This window comes from Plecotus auritus (genome assembly GCF_963455305.1).
Source record: "Plecotus auritus genome assembly, chromosome: 5".
Taxonomy (NCBI): Eukaryota; Metazoa; Chordata; class Mammalia; order Chiroptera; family Vespertilionidae; genus Plecotus; species Plecotus auritus.
This window is the reverse complement of record NC_137776.1, coordinates 185,332,448-185,348,567: the sequence shown is the minus strand read 5'-3', so window position 1 is coordinate 185,348,567 and position 16,120 is coordinate 185,332,448. Positions and strand designations below refer to the sequence as shown.

Sequence of the window (16,120 nt, the reverse complement as noted above, 5' to 3'; positions counted from 1 at the left end):
TGTTCTTCCAAAACGCGTTTTATTAGTGGCCCGTGGGGTTGCACGTTAAGCCGTTTCCTTCCAGAGAGGTACGCCCTGCCGATCCGTCACAGCAGAAACACCGCTCCAGTGGGAAGAGAGGTTAACGGGGATCCGGGCACCCTCTCCACCAAACGCCTCCCTGCACCGTGCCGGCCACACGACCCACATCCTGCTCAGGGGTGGGGCCCACGGCCCTGCACAGCACAAGCACGCACTGCGCCCCAGCTGCACCGACGGGCCCCCCGTGGTGGGAGAGCGGAGAGGCTGGGAGCCCCATTCCTCGCCGTGAGGACCAGTCTGCACGATCGGCCTTCATCCTCCGCTCAGGGAGCTGCAGTTCCGGAGGGTCCTCTTAACGTCTGGAAGCATCTAGGTTCGTCAGCGAGGGCCTGACCTCCTTAGGACACCATCTGCCTCCCTGTGTCTTTTACCCGACGGCCTCTGAGCCCGGTGGGCGCCGCGACACTGCGCTCAGCCGGACTTGCCCACTGGCTCTGCTGCTCCTGCCGCTGTCAGACGTGTCCGCGGGCTCTCTCCCCGCCTGCCTCCCCGGCCCGCCAGGTGCCACCACGACAGCCCGGGGTGGGGCAGCTCTGCTGCTGGGGGTGGGTGTCCCGATTCCAGCTCCCCGCGCTGGGGTCGTCTCGGTGGGGGTTGGGTGAAGATCACGTCGGTTCTTCTTTCCAACCCGAGACCAGGGGGCGGCTCCGGCCTCCGTCATCCTCGCTCGTCGCATTTTGATCTCACTGTGGGCACTTCGCTCATCGCTTCAGACTCGGGCCCTCGCCAAACATTCGGGCGGGCACTGCTCCGGGGGCAGGACGCGGGGCAGACCGGAGAGCGCTTCGGTTCTAGCTAATCGGTCAAGCTGAGCCTCCAACCCGGGAAACGGCGTTACCCGCAGGCCAGCAGCTGGACTAGTCCTCCGGGGCTCGGGGCAGGTCAGTGACCCTGGTGTCGCCAAGATTGACGCCAACGTGCAGCTTGCCATCCTTGGCGGCCGCCCAGGCCATGGACTCCGAGGTCCACTGGGCCGCCCAGTCCCCCGCCTTGTTGAGCAGGATGACACCTCCCAGACCTTGGAGCTTGGACTTCATGTAACCCAGCGACACCGCCGCCGCCTCGTCCAGCGTCTTCCCTGAAAACGAGGACAGGTTGAGAAAGGACACGTTACCGTCGCAGGGACCCGTGGAACTGGTGGGCGGCCTGAGGAGCCGAAGCCCGTGGACGGCGGTCCTTGGTAACCGGAGTCCGTCCGAGGGCTGCAGGGACGGTCCCCGCACAGGCCGTCCCCGCTGAGCCGGCGCCTGGCACCTGCCAGGGAGGACACCTGCTCTCCCCACCCCGCTCAGAGCCGCTGCTGCCCCACGAGGGACAGGCAGCTTGAACGCGCGTCCAGGCCCCGACAGAGGTGGCGCCCGCAGCGCCGGAGAGAGGGTGAGACCGCCTCCCTGGTCACAAGCAGCCTCTGTGAACGCGTCTCCCGGCGCCATGACCCGTCCACGTACCCTGCTCCACGTGGAAGAGCGCGAGCCTGGCCAGGTTCACCTTCAGGATGCTCTCCCCGTGCCCCGTGGTGGACGCAGCTCCACTGGCATTGTCAGCGTAGCCCCCGGACCCTGCTCAGAGAGGACGGTTCTACCTGAGCGAGCGTGCAAGAGCTCAGCCCGGCCGGCGGGGCCCCGTGGCTGAGCGCCAGCTATGAGCCAGAAGACATGGGTTCGATTCCCAGTCCCGGGCACAGGCCCAGGTTGTGGGCTCCATCCCCAGTGGGGGGCCTGCAGGAGGCAGCCGGTCCATGATTCTCTCTCATTGATGTTTCTCTCTCTCTCCCTCTCCCTTCCTCTCCGAAATCAGTAAAAAAATATTTTTTAAAAGTATGAACACGTAGTAGAAGCTAACGCTCTATGTGCTAAGTCCCGGAGTACAGACCACGGTCAGAGGAGCTTCCGTGACCTTGGGATGCAAAGGTGGACTCGTAGCGCCACGTGACCACCCTGAAATCAGGATGAAGGGAACCTGGGGGCGGGGGGCGGGGGCGCCTGACCTCCCGACCTTTCCTGGGCAGCTACGCCAGGACAGTCAGCATGGCTGGCACATCCCACCCCCTCCCCCCCCGGGAATGAGAGGCAGCGGCTTCAATCCTGAGCGGAGAGCATGTTCCTGGGACCTGCCCGCAGCAGCAGGTGGCACTTTGCTGCCACGCAGACCTAGTCACTGCCCACCGGGCGCCTCGGCTCGCTGAGCGCCCCGGCCCGGGCCCTGGCAGAGGCTCCATGTAGCTAACCCTTTGGGACTCAGGCTGTGGGCCCTCAAACTGAACCGGAGAGAGGAGGCGGCGGGTAGCTCGGGGGCAACCTCCGCGGCCTGATCTCCGTCTCCCCACCCCCCACCCCCGTCAGCCCAGCAGCCACGCCCCCGAGGAACAGAGAGCAGCACTGCCCGCCCCCCGAGACTGGGTCCTGAAGAGCGGGGCGGGAAAATCAGAGAACGCAAACCAGTGAGGGGTGCAGAGGGGACAGGGGTCACCGGTCAGGCCTACCTACACAGGGTGTGTCCCCGACTCGGCCGACCATTTTGTTCACGATGCCCCCGGTCGAGGTGGCGTAAGCGACGTCTCCCTGGCAGTCCAAGGCAACAGCGCCCACGGTGCCCAAGTCCCTGCGAAAGCAAACGGAAGTGACACGCAGTCAGCCGTCACTCACTCAGCAGGTCACGCGCGGTCAGTGGTCCCGTTCCACGGCAGGCTCCCGGGCGCGGTCCGGCCTCATCTCCCCGTTGGTTTGACGCAGCGGGGCTGCGTCTGGGGTTGTGACTCTAACACAGACACCGCAGCTCAGGACGCACGGCGAGTTCGCCTCCTCCGAGCTGGAGTCCTCGGCGCCAGGAGAGGGAGAAGTCCACGGGGCTCAGCGGGTGACGGAGACCCTGCAGCGTCTACGTACAACAAGCAGCCTGGCCCTGGCCGGCGTGCTCAGTGGTTAGAGCGTGACCCTTGGCGGTTTGATCCCTGGTTAAGGGCACGTACCTCGGTTGCAGGTTTGATTCCTGGCGCTTGTTGGGGCATGGGCGGTAGGCAACCAATTGACCTTCTCCCCTCCCTCCCTCCCATGTTCTCTAAAAGAAAATTTTAAAAAATCCTCACATGAGGATTAGTAAAAAAAAAAAAAAGCTAACAAGCGGGTCAGGGACTTAGCACGGTGCCGAGGCCGCCCCCGCCAGGCCCGTGGGAGGGACCCTGGAGCCCTGCTAGGTGAGGCCCCCGCGGCAGCCGATGAGGCCACACTGAACACCCAGAAGAGCAGGTTTCCTGACTCGGCACCGTTCTGTTCAGGGCCGGGACACCGAGGGACACTTGACTTATGTAAGAACTGCAAGGCCCTGGCTGGTGTGGCTCAGTGGATAGAGCACTGGCCTGCGGACTGAAGGGTCCTGGGTTCGATTCCGGTCAGGGCACAGGCCCAGGTTGTGGGCTCGATCCCAGTGCGGGGCGTGCAGGAGGCAGCCGATCCATGATTCTCTCTCATCATGGATGTTGCTATCTCTCTCTCCATCTCCCTTCCTCTCTGAAATCAGTAAGAATATATTTTTTAAAAAATCAAGTTATCGCCCTAACCGGTGTGGCTCAGTGGATAGAGCGTCGGCCTGCGGACTGAAAGGTCTCAGGTTCGATTCCGGTCAAGGGCACGTACCTTGGTTGCGGGCACATCCCCAGTGGGAGGTGTGCAGGAGGCAGCTGATTGATGTTTCTCTCTCATCGATGTTTCTAACTCTCTATCCCTCTCCCTTCCTCTCTGTAAAAAATCAATAAAATATATTTTTAAAAAAAATCAAGTTATCAAACATTCGCCAAACATTCATGCTTAACTGACTTCCCAGACGTGAGCCTCAGTGACACTTACTTTTTTATTTTTTAATATATTGTTACTGATTTCGGAGAGAAGGAAGAGGGAGAGAGAGAAAGAGATCAATGATGAGAGAGAATCATGGATCGGCTGCCTCCTGCACGCCCCGCACTGGGATCGAGCCCACAACCCGGGCCTGTGCCCTGACCGGGAATCGAACCCTGACCTCCTGGTTCCTGGGTCGGTGCTCAACCGCGGAGCCGCCAGCTGGGCCAATGGCACTTACTTCTGTTGGTCTGGATTCTGTGCCTCCTTCTGCTTCTCCCTCTCAAGGTGTTTTCTGCTTCTCTCCGTTACCAGCTGCTCCCCTGGAACCGCTGGGACCCCCATGGCGGCAGCAAACTCGGCAGCGCCCGGGCCAGTCAGGAGGCAGTGAGGCGTCTGGACCAGAGAGAAGGGGACGCGGGGTTGGTTTTTAAAAACGCTGAGATCTTGTTAACGGTGCCTGAGGGTGCAGCTCAGCACCCCTCTCCCCTCTGGGCACCAAGCTCAGAACGCAACGGCCGTGGCCCACGCTTCTGCACGGGAGGAGAGCCCGGCTCTGAGCTTTCCATTAAAAAAACACAAACCAAAATGACGGCATATTGCTGGGAATGTGACTTACATGTGACGTGCTTTCTCACCCCCACCCGAGGATGCTGACGGATTTGAGAGAAACACTGATTTGAGAAACTGCGATCAGTAGCCCCCCCCGTACACGCCCTGACCAGGACAGCGCTCCAGCTGAGCCACTGGCCGGGGCTACATGTGATCTTACATGTAGAGAATGTGCCCTGGCCAGTTTGGCTCAGCGGATAGAGTGTTGGCCCGTGGACTGAAGAGTCCAGGGCTCAATCCCCGGCCTTGGTTGGGGCACATGCGGGAGGCAACCAATCGATTTGTCTCTCACATCGATGTGTTTTTTATTTCTCTCTCTGTCTCCCCGTCCCTTCCATTCTCTCTAAAAATCAATGGAAAAATATCCTCGGTGAGCATTAACCAAAAAATATAATAAAAATGAAAGAGTGAGGTCACTCATTTGTGGAATATAATGAACAACATAAACTGATGAACAGAAACCGATCCAGAGACAGAGAAGCATCAATCAGACCGTCCAACCTCAGAGGGAAGGCAGGGGAGGGTGGGGGAGAGATCAACCAAAGGACTTGTATGCATGCATATACGCCTAACCAATGGACACAGACACCAGGGGGGTGAGGGCATGAGTGGGGGGGGGATGGAGGGGGCTAATGGGGGGATAAGGACACATACTAGTATGTAATACCTTAATCAAGAAAGAAAATTAAAAAAAAAAAGTGAGGGAGGAAAAAGCAAGATTTCTTTTTAAATGTAGAGGGGTTTTAATTTCACACACGCTGTGCATCCGCTGCTCGGCTCAGTGTGTGTGCTGTGGTCCACGTGTTGAGAGAAAGCCAAGCAGGACGGTAACCTGAGAACAAAGTCCTCGCTTTGTTCTTGTCAATCACACCGTCCAGTCAGAATCCTGGCTCACTGGAGCGACGTAGCCTCACGTGTAACTTAGAAGTGACCTCAGGGGTGTCCCTGCAGTCAGACCCCTGTGGTCACCACAGGGCAGCAGCGACGGAGCCGTGGGGAAAGGGCGCCGGTCACACACACCTTCTCCATGACCAGGCGCGCCAGCCTAATGGGGTTGGCGATGCAGCGGACGGCAGACACGGCGCCCACAGACAGGTCTCTCCCGTTCATGATGCTGGCGTCCATTTCCACTTCCCCATTTACGTTCAAGACGGATCCACAACCTAGGCCCCAAGGGAGGTGAAAGCATGGTGAACATAGACATGGCTTCTGGGTGTCCTGAGCCGCCTCCGTCAATTCACCTCCACTCCAGAGCCGGAGGAACATTTATTTCGTTGATTTCAGAGAGGAAGGGAGAGGGAGCGGGAGAGAAACATCCATGATGAGAGAGAATCATGGATCAGCTGCCCCCTGCATGCCCCCCACTGGGGATGGAGCCCGCAACCCAGGCATGTGTGGCGGGATCCCCAGTAGGGGGCGTGCAGAGACAACCTATCCATGTTTCTCTCATCAACGCTGCTCTCTCTTCCTACTCACTTTCTCCCTAAAAAAAAATCAATAAGCACATTTAAAACAAAAAAAAAAATGAGCATCATCATTTAACCTAAGTCAGAAGCCCACAGCGCAGACCGAGTTCACCACGCCGATTTCTCGGACCGCTGTGTGGCACACGGCTGGCACTCAGGGGAGCCATGCTTATTACCCTAATCGGCTCAGGGAAAGGCAAACACACAAAAAAAAACCATTCTGCACGGAAGTTACTCTCTCCTGCCAGAGCAGGTCAGCAGATGCCGGGAGCTGGGGACTACAGGGGGGGATTAACCCCTTGGGGGTGATGGGAATGTTTTAAATCCTAAAAAGATGGCATAACAAGCCTCTTGGGCCCCAGCCGGTTTGGCTCAGCGGATAGATCCACCTGCCGACCGAAGGGTCCCGGGTTCGATTCTGGCCAAGGGCACAGGCCCGGGTTGCAGGCTCGATCCCCAGTGGGGAGCGTGCAGGAGGCAACCGATCCCTGACTCTCTCATCATTGATGTTTCTCTCTCTCTCTCTCTCCCCCTTCCTCTCTGAGACCAATAACAATGTTTTTAAGTCCTATTCATATATTTAAAAAGCCTCTTGGGATGGGAATTCTAGGAAGCGGGTTAAAGGGGGTGGGGGGGGAAGATTTAAAAATCCTTAAAGCAACTTGGTCAACAGGTAATGAGGAACTTGCAGCTCTACCCCCGGGCGCACGGGGTCCCCCACACCCAGGGCGGTCTGGCCACTCCGGGAGGGGCTCAACCTGACCCGTCGCGGGGCAAACGCACCGGCGTTGAACTCGGGATCGTCCTCCAGGGCGGCCACCGCACTCTCCACGGCGTCCAGCGCGCTGCCCCCCTCCGTCAGGACGCGGTACCCCGCGGCGGCGGCTCGGGCCACGCCCAGGCGCACCCGCTCTTCGCGGTCCTGGGAGACCCGGCTGCCCGCGCCCCCGTGGACCACGATCACGGGGTTCATGTCCCCGGACCCTAGGGATCGGGAAGGCGAAAAAGGGTCATTTCACAGGGCCCGGGAACACCGCACGGGGCGCCATCCCCTCGGGAGCCTCGGTAGGGGACAAGGTCCCGCTTGTGCTCAGGGAGGAGGGCGGGGTCAGAGCTCGGGCAAGGCCGGACCCAGCGGGGTCGCTGGGGGAGGAGGCGGCGCGGCTGGAATTGTGCGGGGAAAAGCCTAGAGCGCCCGCAGGCGTCCCGCGCTCCCCGCCGCCGCCGGGGCCGGGCCCCTGGGGCCTCCGCCTCCAGGGCGCACCCCAGCCCCTGGCCCGTGCTGGGCCCCCGGCCAGGGAGGTGCGAGGAGAGCCCCAGCCGTCCTCCCGGGCCCACGGGGCGTCTGGGGTTCACAGGCCTGCACTGACTGCTGGGGACCGCCCCCCCCCCCCCCCCCCCCGCTGCTGGGTCCCGCCGAGCCCCGCAAGCCATTTCTACGCGCATCCCTTAGGCTCCGCTTCCCAGCAATGGCCTCTGCCGGCGCCCTCCCTCTCCACCGCCTGCCCCGGGGAGGGTGCTGCTCAGCGGGGCTTCACGGCGAGCCGCCCAGCCCAGGGGCCCTGCGGGGGTCGGTGGGGAAAAAATTAAAAATCCTTAAAACAAAACCTACTCGGGAGCCAGGCAGCAGGCGGCACCTCCGCTTCTGCGCAGAAGGGCGCAGGGAGCCGGCGGGCTGCTCGCTTTATAAACCCTGTCCCACGTGACCTGTCCCTCCTGATTGGCGCTCAGGCGCACCGTCTTTCGCGATTGGCTGATTCAAAGGGAGGGGTTGGCCCTTTGCCGGTCCAAGATGGCGGCCCCCAGGGGCGCTGCAAGTCATGTAGCCGACATGGCGGCTGCTTAACCTGTTCTTGGACAGAAAAGATGGCTTGTTTCTTCTCTCAATTCCCTCTTCTCTCGATTTAAACGCTTCTCTTCCAACTCGGCTGACATCCACTGGCTTTCCTGCAGCCAACTCGAGGTAAAAAACGAAACAAAAAAACTCTCCTCGGCGCGCACTCGCCCTCCGCCGCCGCCGCCTCCTGCCGCTCCCGGTGCGGACCGGGCACCTCCTTTGTGAAGCGGCAGCTGCGGGGCCTCCGGCGCTCGCCATGGCCGCCGGAAAGCCCACGGAAGGAGGCGAGACTGAGAACAGCGACCACATGGACCTGAAGGTGGCGGGCAGGGAGGTGCTGGGGTGCTGGGGGGCCGCTTCCCATTCGGAGGCGCGCGCCCCGTAGGGGACGAAGCAACGCCTCCTGGGGACCACAGCGTTTGTCGGGGAGCAGGTCCCACGCCGGGGTGACGGGCAGCCCGTCGTGAAGCAGACGCACCTGCCCGGTGGGCGAGCGATGGGGGAGGCGGGCGCCCTGGACGTGTTCCCGCAGCGGACGGGAGGCGCCTGGGAATTGGGGGGCCGGGGGGCGCCGGGAACGGGGGGGCCGCTGTGGACTCCAGAGCTGCCCCTCCGACCAAGAGGCGCTCCCAGCTAGAAACGGCGATTGGGTCCCAGCACCTCCGAGGACCACGTCGAGTTTTCTCCCTTCTGCCCTTCGCCCCTTCCCCGTCCCTTTATTGTAGGTAAAGTGACTGATGGCGTGCACAGGCATCTGCGTGTTTTTTTTGTTTTTTTTTTAAGTAAATGGCCAGTGTTGGGGAGCGAATGTGAGTAAATGACCATTGGAGTCCAGACCCAATTAAAACGTAGGGAGCCTTTGCCGAAACCGGTGTGGCTCAGTGGATAGAGCGTCGGCCTGCGGACTGAAGGGTCCCGGGTTCGATTCCGGTCAAGGGCATGGACCTTGGTTGCGGGCACGTCCCCAGTGGGGGGTGTGCAGGAGGCAGCTGATGGATGTTTCTAGCTCTCTATCCCTCTCCCTTCCTCTCTGTAAAATATCAATAAAATATATTTAAAAATAAATAAGTAAATAAAATAAAACGTAGGGAGCCTTTATCAGCCGGCCGGCGACTGCTCTGCCTTTCTCCACGCGGGGAGTCCAGAGAGCAGCCCTGACCCGTTGGGCGGGACCCCTTTTAAGCACATTCACCACATCCCGTTTTTGTAGAACAAGCACCCCAAGACAAAACAGTTTTTCCCAAGCAACGTCAGGGTCGTGCCATCGACGACCACGTTATTCACAGGTTATTTCTGGAAGTTATAAGGTTCCTAAAGGAAGTTATAAGGTTTAACCCTGTTCTTCGGAAAGCTGACGGTGATCTATGAGAGAAGGCCCACATGCGGGGAAGGGGCCATGAGACCGCATCTCCAGGCCTGGCCTGGTGTCAGCACGGACCACTCCGTCTGGGGCATGGTCCACGGCCTCTCTGGAACGGGAGTAGTAAGCGTGCTCAAAAATTCCCACTCTCTTGCCCTGGCTGGTTTGGCTCAGTGGATAGAGCGTCGGCCTGCGGACTGAGGGGTCCCGGGTTCGATTCCGGTCAAGGGCATGTACCTTGGTTGCGGGCACATCCCCAGTGGGGGGTGTGCAGGAGGCAGCTGATCGATGTTTCTCTCTCATCGATGTTTCTAACTCTCTATCCCTCTCCCTTCCTCTCTGTAAAAAATCAATAAAATATATATATATATATATATATATATATATATATATTTTTTTAAATTAATCTGAAATAAACTTTATTTTTTAACTTCACTTGTCCTACTTTATGGAAAATAAATGACATTAATTGCAATTAGTCTTTGAGTAACTTAACATAAACTTTGTCAGAGAGGCAAAAACACAAATTATTTACTTTAGTTTAAGAGGCCAAACATATTGACTTTCAATTATAGTTCTTCAGATGTTTAAAGAAAACCTCTATTTCCTTCCTGAATAATTTTCAGGGTATAGAAGGCTTCATTTAAAAATCTTTGTATTTCTTTACACCAAGCAATCTACAGGGTTGCTGCTTCAATATATTTAAAATATATTTTAAAAAAAATTCCCACTCTCCAACAGCCCGGGGTCCATTTTGATTGACATCAGACGGAGATAGGATGGGAAAAAAAAATACTGGTTCTGTGAAAACACCCCCTTTCTCCATGAGTGGCAGGCTCATGCAGCTCTGACCCGCAGATTCCGGTAAGTTATGTTGCTCTCCCTGTTCAACAACAACAACAAAAAGAACAACGTAAGAATTCTTGCGTCCCTTGTTTGATGGGAGAGTGTTAATGTTTTTCATTTATCATTGTAAAACCAAGGACGATTGTGTAACTTTTTTTGTACGTAGCTGTGACATGGAGGGCGATCTGTCTTTAAGTACTCTAAAAACATGAATCCTAGACAGTGTTCCCTTCAAGTCAAGTGTCTTGTTTAAATAAAGTTCTTGTTTAAAATGAAAAAAACAACAACACAGAAATCTTTTCTTTTTTTTAATAGATTTTATTGATTTTTTACAGAGAGGAAGGGAGAAGGATAGAGAGTTAGAAACATGGATGAGAGAGAAACATCGATCAGCTGCCTCCTGCACACCTCCCACTGGGGATGTGCCCACAACCAAGGTACATGCCCTTGACCGGAATCGAACCCGGGACCCTTCAGTCCACAGGCCGACACTCTATCCACTGAGCCAAAACGGTCAGGGCCAGAAATCTTTTCTTAAAATGTAAACCCCAGGAAGGTTGTCAAACCCATTCGACCAAAAGATTATATAGCCAAGTGACAAGAGGGTATTAAACACAAACATAAGCTGGTAAAGCTTCCGTTCCCATAACTAAGTTTCTTTTTACTACCTGGTTAATATAACACATCACAATTTATAGAACTTTTGCTTTAGAAAAAGACTAACCAAAGTAAGGTTCATTTTCTAACTTCGTTCATCCTTGGGTGCGGTCAGCCAACCGCACTAATTGGATTTCCGCGTTCAGTCTCCCTGAGTACGTTGACATAAGCCATTTACCCTCTGGTTAGGGAGGCAACATGCAAATCATTTGTTCTAAGTGCCCTTGGCTTAGGAAGACAGGGTTTACCAGATGGCTCCAAATTGCTGTTTCACTATTTCATTTTCCCTCTTCTACTCATCCTGGCTTACTGGCCTGTGTCATTTATTCCATTTTCTTTTCAACATTTTTCTTTACAAACATCCTATATCTTTTACAGATTTTTCTTTAGAAACCTTATACCTCTCAGAAATAACCAGCTTTAGAAACCATTTTCTTTCCTCTTCAAAATGCATTTTCATGCCTCACGCTTTCTCTGTTATACCGAAACCATAATTTTTTTGAATTTTTTTTAACCCTTAGAAGCCTTAATGTTTAGGTGGCATGTAATGAACATTCCTCAGATTAGCAATACATTCACCTTTTAAGAGCTGTTTCCAGTAAAGTACAAGACTTCTTCACTAATAGATTCAAATCCATCCTCTATATTTTCCCTAAGAGGCAAACTCAAAATAACTAATGTTTCAGCATCCTGTTACTTCAACATATTTAGATGTTTGTTTATTTAACCCAGCAAGGCTCCAGAGCAGCCGTGGGCAAACTACGGCCCGCGGGCCGGATCCGGCCCGTTCGGCTGTTCTATCCGGCCCGCGGAGCCGAAAGAGCGGAGGGTTCTCTTGCTCTCCCCTCCGCTCCTTTACTTTGAATTTATATTAGTTCACACAAACACTCCATCCATGCTTTTGTTCCGGCCCTCCGGTCCAGTTTAAGAACCCATTGTGGCCCTCGAGTCAAAAAGTTTGCCCACCCCTGCTCCACAGCCTGTAAGTTATCCAAGACTTTGGGACGTTATGTGTAGGCCCAGGTAGGAGGCAGGAGGAAAGGGCGGGAGGAGGGAGCAGGCCCCACAGCCCGTTCCCAGGCCTCCAGCCGCTGGGGTTCAACACTGCCAGGTTTCCTTAGCGATCACCTGCTAAGGTGTGGGCGATGCGGATGCGGCCTCTGTCCCGGCCCCAGGCCAGCCCCTCCCGGGCCACTTGTTCTGCTGTGGCGAGCATTCCGTTAGCCTTCGGTTTCTGCCTCTTTCATCAGCTCTTCTGTTCTCTAACTCCGCCGTATTCCTGAGCTGTCACGCCAGCCATTGGTGACCACGTGTCAGTTGTACTATTTCTTGGCCCAACAGGTCCTCGGGGTCTGGCCCAGAGAACTTGCTCATTTGACCTTTCAGTCTTGGTCGAGGCCGGAAGGCCCTTCTTTGCCCTGCTGAACACGGAAGGCTCCGAGAGGCCGGAGCCAGAGGCGTCGGCTGCGGGGACTGTGCAGGAGCCCGACTTAGAACCTGGACTTGGGCCCCTGCACCTGCCGGGAGCTGGGCCAGGCAGGGGTCAGCCCCAGGCGCCGGCAGGTCGGTGCGGGTGCGGGTGTGGGTGTCTCAGCCACGGCGCCCCCTGCGGAGGCTCCAGGCCCAGGCTGGGGCCTCACAGGGCCTCACTCCACAGGCCTCCACTGGGGGGGAGATGGGGGAGCAGCCCAGAGACGGGCCGGGCCGGGTCCAGCCTGTGAGCAGCTGAGCTCACGGGCCTCAGCCAGCTCCCTGTCTAATCCGTCTGTCTCTCCGCGGGCTTGTCTCTCTCTCTTCACCCTTCTCTTGCTTTCTGTGTCTATCTCTGCTTTTCCCCTTCCCCCCCTCTGTCTCTCCCCCCTCTGTCTCTCCCCCCTCTCTGTCTCTCCCCCCCCCTCTCTCCCCCCCTCTCTCTCTCCCCCCCCCTCTGTCTCTCCCCATCTGTCTCTCCCCCCCTTTCTGTCTCTCCCCCCCTCTGTCTCTCCCCCTCTGTCTCTCCCCCCTCTCTGTCTCTCCCCCCTCTGTCTCTCCCCCCCTGTCTCTCCCCCCTCTGTCTCTCCCCCCTCTCTGTCTCTCCCCCCGTCTCTCCCCCCTCTGTCTCTCCCCCCTCTGTCTCTCCCCCCTCTCTGTCTCTCCCCCCCTCTGTCTCTCCCCCCCTCTGTCTCTCCCCCTCTGTCTCTCCCCCCGTCTCTCCCCCTCTCTGTCTCTCCCCCCCTCTGTCTCTCCCCCCCTGTCTCTCCCCCTCTCTGTCTCTCCCCCACTCTGTCTCTCCCCCCTCTGTCTCTCCTCCCTCTCTGTCTCTCCCCCCTCTGTCTCTCCCCCCTCTGTCTCTCCCCCCTCTGTCTCTCCCCCCCGTCTCTCCCCCTCTCTGTCTCTCCCCCACTCTGTCTCTCCCCCCTCTGTCTCTCCTCCCTCTCTGTCTCTCCCCCCTCTGTCTCTCCCCCCCTCTGTCTCTCCCCCTCTGTCTCTCCCCTCTCTGTCTCTCCCCCCCCTCTGTCTCTCCCCCTCTGTCTCTCCCCTCTCTGTCTCTCCCCCCTCTGTCTCTGTGCCTCTCTAGGACTCACACTGGTGCAGCCTGCCAGGCCTGGGGGCACAGGGGGGGGTCTTGGTCACACGGGCCAGGACCAGCCCCCACAGACCACCCTGCTGGGGGCGGAGCAGCGAGGACGGTTCGCGGTGTCCTGCCTCCTGCCCTCAGGCCCCAGGGACAGCCGCTGGGTGAGAGGTGGGAGAGGTGGCCGCCGCCAGCCAGCGCCCAGGAATGCTGCGGGCCAGGTGGCACGGGCGGGGCGAGGCCTCCGCAGCCTCCAGCTATTTCCTGGGCGAGTCCCCTCCCGGGAGGTGCTAGGCCGCTTCCTTGGGCTCCCACAGTCCACGCCCCGGGGACCCTGCTGGTCCCTGGCAACCCCCACTTTCCAGGGACTTGGAGGCCCCCAAGGAGAGGAACTGTCTGTGGGTGACCCAAGGGGGCCTCGGGACAATGGGGGGCACATGCTCCCCAAACTGTGGGGAAGAAGCAGCTTTTCTCAGGGAAACCAGCTTATTGGAAACAGTGCTAAACCTGAGAGCTCCTTTTACTTAAGCCAGTGCATTTGCTGTGTGTGTGTGTGTGTCTCCCCTCCCCCCTCCTCCCCTCCTCTTCCTCCTCCTCCTCCCCCTCCTCCTCTTCCCCCCTTCTATCCCCATCCCCCTCCTCCCCCATTCCCCTCCTCCCCCTCCTCCCCTATCCCCCTACTCCCCTCCTCCCCCCCTCCTATCCCCATCCCTCTCCTCCCCCCATTCCCCTCCTCCCCCTCCTCCCCTATCCCCCTCCCCCCTCCTCCCCCCTCCTCTTCCCCTTCCTATCCCCATCCCCCTCCTTCCCCCATTCCCCTCCTCCCCCTCCTCCCCTATCCCCCTCCTCCCCCTCCTCCCCCCCTCCTCTTCCCCCTCCTATCCCCATCCCTCTCCTCCCCCCATTCCCCCCTCCTCCCCTATCCCCCCCCCCTCCTCCCCCCTCCTCTTCCCCCTCCTATCCCCATCCCCCTCCCCCCCCATTCCCCTCCTCCTCTCCTCCCCTATCCCCTTCCTCCCTCTCCTCTCCCCCTCCTCTTCCCCCCTCCTATCCCCATCCCCACCATTCCCCCATCCCCCATTCCCTCCTCCCCCTCCTCCCCCCTCCCCTTCTCTCCCCCTCCTCTTCCCCCTCCTTCCCCCATCCCCCTCCTCCTCTCCCCATCTCCCTCCTCCTTCCCCTCCTTCTCCCCCTCCTCCTCCCCCTCCTTTTCCCCCTCCCCCCCCCTCCCCTCCTCCTCCTCCCTGTCCACCTCTTTCCTCCCCAGTTTGGGATCCACGCAGAGGTTGGCCAGGACCCCTCAGGTCCTGGTGGCACCTGGTGGTGGGTGGGGTCCTAGCTGCCACTGGGCCTTGCGGGAGGGGCCCCAGGAAGGTGGGCGCAGGAGGAAGGCGGGTCTGGGAGGAGTGGGCTCAGAGCCGCCACACTGGCCTGGGGACCTCCCCACCCACCCCAGCCCTGGCTGAAGCCCGCGGGCCATTCTCTGCCCTGCGGAGACCTCAAGTGGCCTGGCCACCTTGCCCTGGCCTGTTCCTGGTCCAGGGCCCACACCGGCCTGGGGCCTGCCTCTCTCTAGGTGCCAGGCCTCCAGGGTCAGGCCCAGGGAGGGGAGTCAGGAAACAGGGCGATGCCTGGCGCCCTGCGCTGCTGAGGCGGGAAGCGGGCGCTGGGCGAGGCGCAGGCACGCGGTGCCCTCGGGTGGGTGGCGCGGCTGACGAGTCCCCGGAGCAGGTCCCGGTGCTGACATCGCCCCTTGGCACTCGGATGCCTCGGGTGGGCGGGGAGGTGCGGCCTCCAGGCAGGTCCGGCGTCACCATCTGCACCCCCTCCTTCCTGCTCCCGAGCCAGGCCGGGCCAGGGGCTGGCGGATGGGGACAGTGTCCTCTCTCAGGCTCCTTGGGGACGAGGCCCGGCGAGGGTCTTACGGCCTCCCCAGGACCCCGTTCCCAGGGGAGCACTCTGCCCAGGCTGTGCATGAAGCTCGGGGCGATTTACAAGGGGAATGGGAGGGGTCCAGGGGTGTCCAGGCGGTGAGTGGCCCCAGGCTGGGGAAGGGCAGCGGGGAGGGGGAGCAGAGTAAATGGGGGGGGGCGGCTGGGCGGGCCAGCGCCAGGGGGAGGCGGCCGTGATGGAGGGTCAGTGCCCCAGGGGCGCCCCCTCTCCCAGATGTCACCCAGGAGCCCCCACCCTCCGTGGACAGAGCTGCGATCACTCTCACCTGGGCGGCCGTGGGGCCAGCGCCATGTCCCTGGGGCCTGACCCCGACCCACCTTCCTGGGGGGTGTCTTGCTGAGCGTCAGATCTCCAGATGCGAGAAGACACACCGGGTGCCGTGGGCGGGGTGTCCCCGGTCCCTCTAGAGCTGCCAGCAGGGCCGGGGGCCGGGGGCCATTGCGGGGCAGCATGAGCCAGCAGCTGGCATCCGAGCTCCTACTGGGCGCCCGGCTCAGCGCCGCCCCGACCCCTGACCCTTCGCAGCCCCTCGTTACAGGCGGCAGAACCGAGGCTCAGAGAGGGAAGGCAACGTGTGCTGGTCACACAGCAGTGGGCACGGGGGGCCTGCGTCCTGCTCGGCCTGCCTCAGAGTCTGAGCCTCGGTTGGCTCCTGCACAGCCCCCCCCACACACAGCCCCCGAGAGTCCCCGCTCTCCTAGCCCAGGGACCCCAGCGCCCTAGTCTCCCTGCTTCAAGGAAGGAAGAAAAAGTACCCTCTCCCTGCGGTGACAGCTACAGGCCACCGAGCGCCCCCTCAGTCCGCCGTTCGCGGCTCATCGCTCTGGGGCCTTCTTGGCCAGTCCCCCGGCCACACGTGGGGTCCATGTAGGAGGCCGCCGCAGGGGCCTGGCCTGGGTGGGCCCGGGGCGGCCCCTGCCCTTG

General features: G+C 59.4%; 1 protein-coding gene across 2 annotated transcripts; it reads right to left on the bottom strand.

Moving 5' to 3' along the window:
• Positions 1 to 7,657, bottom strand: LOC308249018 (isoaspartyl peptidase/L-asparaginase-like). Of its 2 annotated transcripts, XM_080669596.1 has the most exons (7): positions 7,602 to 7,657; positions 6,773 to 6,973; positions 5,544 to 5,686; positions 4,153 to 4,307; positions 2,564 to 2,682; positions 1,530 to 1,640; positions 1 to 1,159 (listed from the first exon to the last, which is right to left on the bottom strand). In XM_080669596.1, the coding sequence occupies exons 2-7, from the start codon at positions 6,960 to 6,962 to the stop codon at positions 939 to 941; spliced, it is 939 nt and encodes a 312-aa protein (XP_080525722.1). In that variant the 5' UTR covers positions 6,963 to 6,973; positions 7,602 to 7,657; the 3' UTR covers positions 1 to 938. The 2 variants fall into 2 exon arrangements, with proteins under 2 accessions (XP_080525722.1, XP_080525723.1); XM_080669597.1 differs by lacking the exon at positions 1,530 to 1,640.
• Positions 7,658 to 16,120: the final 8,463 nt, after the last annotated feature.